General features: G+C 56.3%; 1 protein-coding gene across 1 annotated transcript in view; it reads left to right on the top strand.

Annotated features, from left to right (window-relative positions):
• Window positions 1–1,206: 1,206 nt before the first annotated feature.
• The window catches only part of LOC102031884 (neuritin-like), a 3,687-nt gene continuing 3,672 nt past the window's right edge, over window positions 1,207–1,221 (top strand). The window contains exon 1 of the mRNA XM_031058076.1: window positions 1,207–1,211. Coding sequence (XP_030913936.1) covers window positions 1,207–1,211 — 5 coding nt within the window. The remainder of the gene's footprint in view (window positions 1,212–1,221) is intronic.

Genomic DNA, 1,221 nt, shown 5'->3' with positions numbered 1-1,221 from the left:
GGTAGAGCTGGGAGGTGCTGTGGGGACAGCAGGACACCAGCCTGGGCCAAAGAAGGAGCAGGCAGGGCTGGCAGAGGGTGCCTGTCCCAGAGGAATTTCCTCTTCATCATATCCCACTTATTTTTTGGGCAGCTGAGCTATTTATTCTGCACAGACTTTGCTCTTAGTGCCACGGAGCAGCCCTGTGTGTCCTGGGGCATTGTGCAGGTTTTTGGGAAGAGCCCTTGGGGCTGGCTTGTCCCTGCAGGTAGCTGTGGGCATGTGGTGACACCTCTGGGCCAGGCTCTCCCCGGCGTGTCCCAGGCTGGTGGCAAATGGAATGTGCCTGACTGAAATGAACATGCTGCTTGGTTTTCTTCCAGGACTGATGAAGTTGCAGCACGTGGCACTCGTCTGTAAGTAAATGTTGTAGTTTGTTGTTTTTGTTGGTCTTTCATTAAAAAATAGTCTTTGGTTTTCACACCCCAGCCCTTTTTGCATTAGATTTGGGTATATACAATGTTTGTAGACTTGTGGTTTCCAATTGCTCCGGGTTCCTGGGGCTGGAGGTGTCTGGGTGTGGTGGCACAGCTGCCCCAGGGGTGAGGGTACCTGTGCACAGAGGGGTCCCACTTATGAGGGTCCTGGTACCAGTCATGTTCATGGGCTGGTGCAAAACAGTGTCCCCAAGAACAAATCTGTCACTGGCAAAGAGAGGGGTCTGACATCCCCAGCCTCCACCAAAGCAGGCAGGAAAGTTTCTGTTCCCCTTCCTGCTGGAGCCAAAGGGATTCCTGGAGCAAGAGCTGGGATCAAGCCACACTCATGCAAAATCCCAACTGATGCCACAAACACCACGCAGCCTTGGGAATTGCTGAGCCAGGGTCTGGGCAGAAGGTTTTGGAGCTGTAGGTGCTGATGTTTAGTCCTTTGACCCTTCAAACGCTCTGAGTTTTGCTTCCCACCCTTCATTGTGCTCTCCTGTGCTGTTCAAGAGACTCAAGCCAAGCGAAGAGTTCCTTGCCCTGCCCGGAACCTGCTGCTGGCAGCGGGCACTGTCCCATGTCCCCGACTCGTGTCACACCCGGAGTGGGCAGCAGAGGCTGCGGTGGGCAGGGGTGGGGGCCTTTGGGGTGAGGATGCTCGTACGGGGGTGCCGTGGGCGCTGGTTCCCGGGGGTGGATGCAGAGCGTGGGCAGCGCTGGGTGCTGGCAGAGCGCCGGCCAGATGCGGTGCGGGGCT

This window comes from Geospiza fortis, unplaced genomic scaffold (assembly GCF_000277835.1).
Source record: "Geospiza fortis unplaced genomic scaffold, GeoFor_1.0 scaffold188, whole genome shotgun sequence".
NCBI lineage: Eukaryota > Metazoa > Chordata > Aves > Passeriformes > Thraupidae > Geospiza > Geospiza fortis.
Note: the sequence above shows the minus strand (reverse complement) of the source record. Positions and strands in the feature narration are given on the sequence as shown.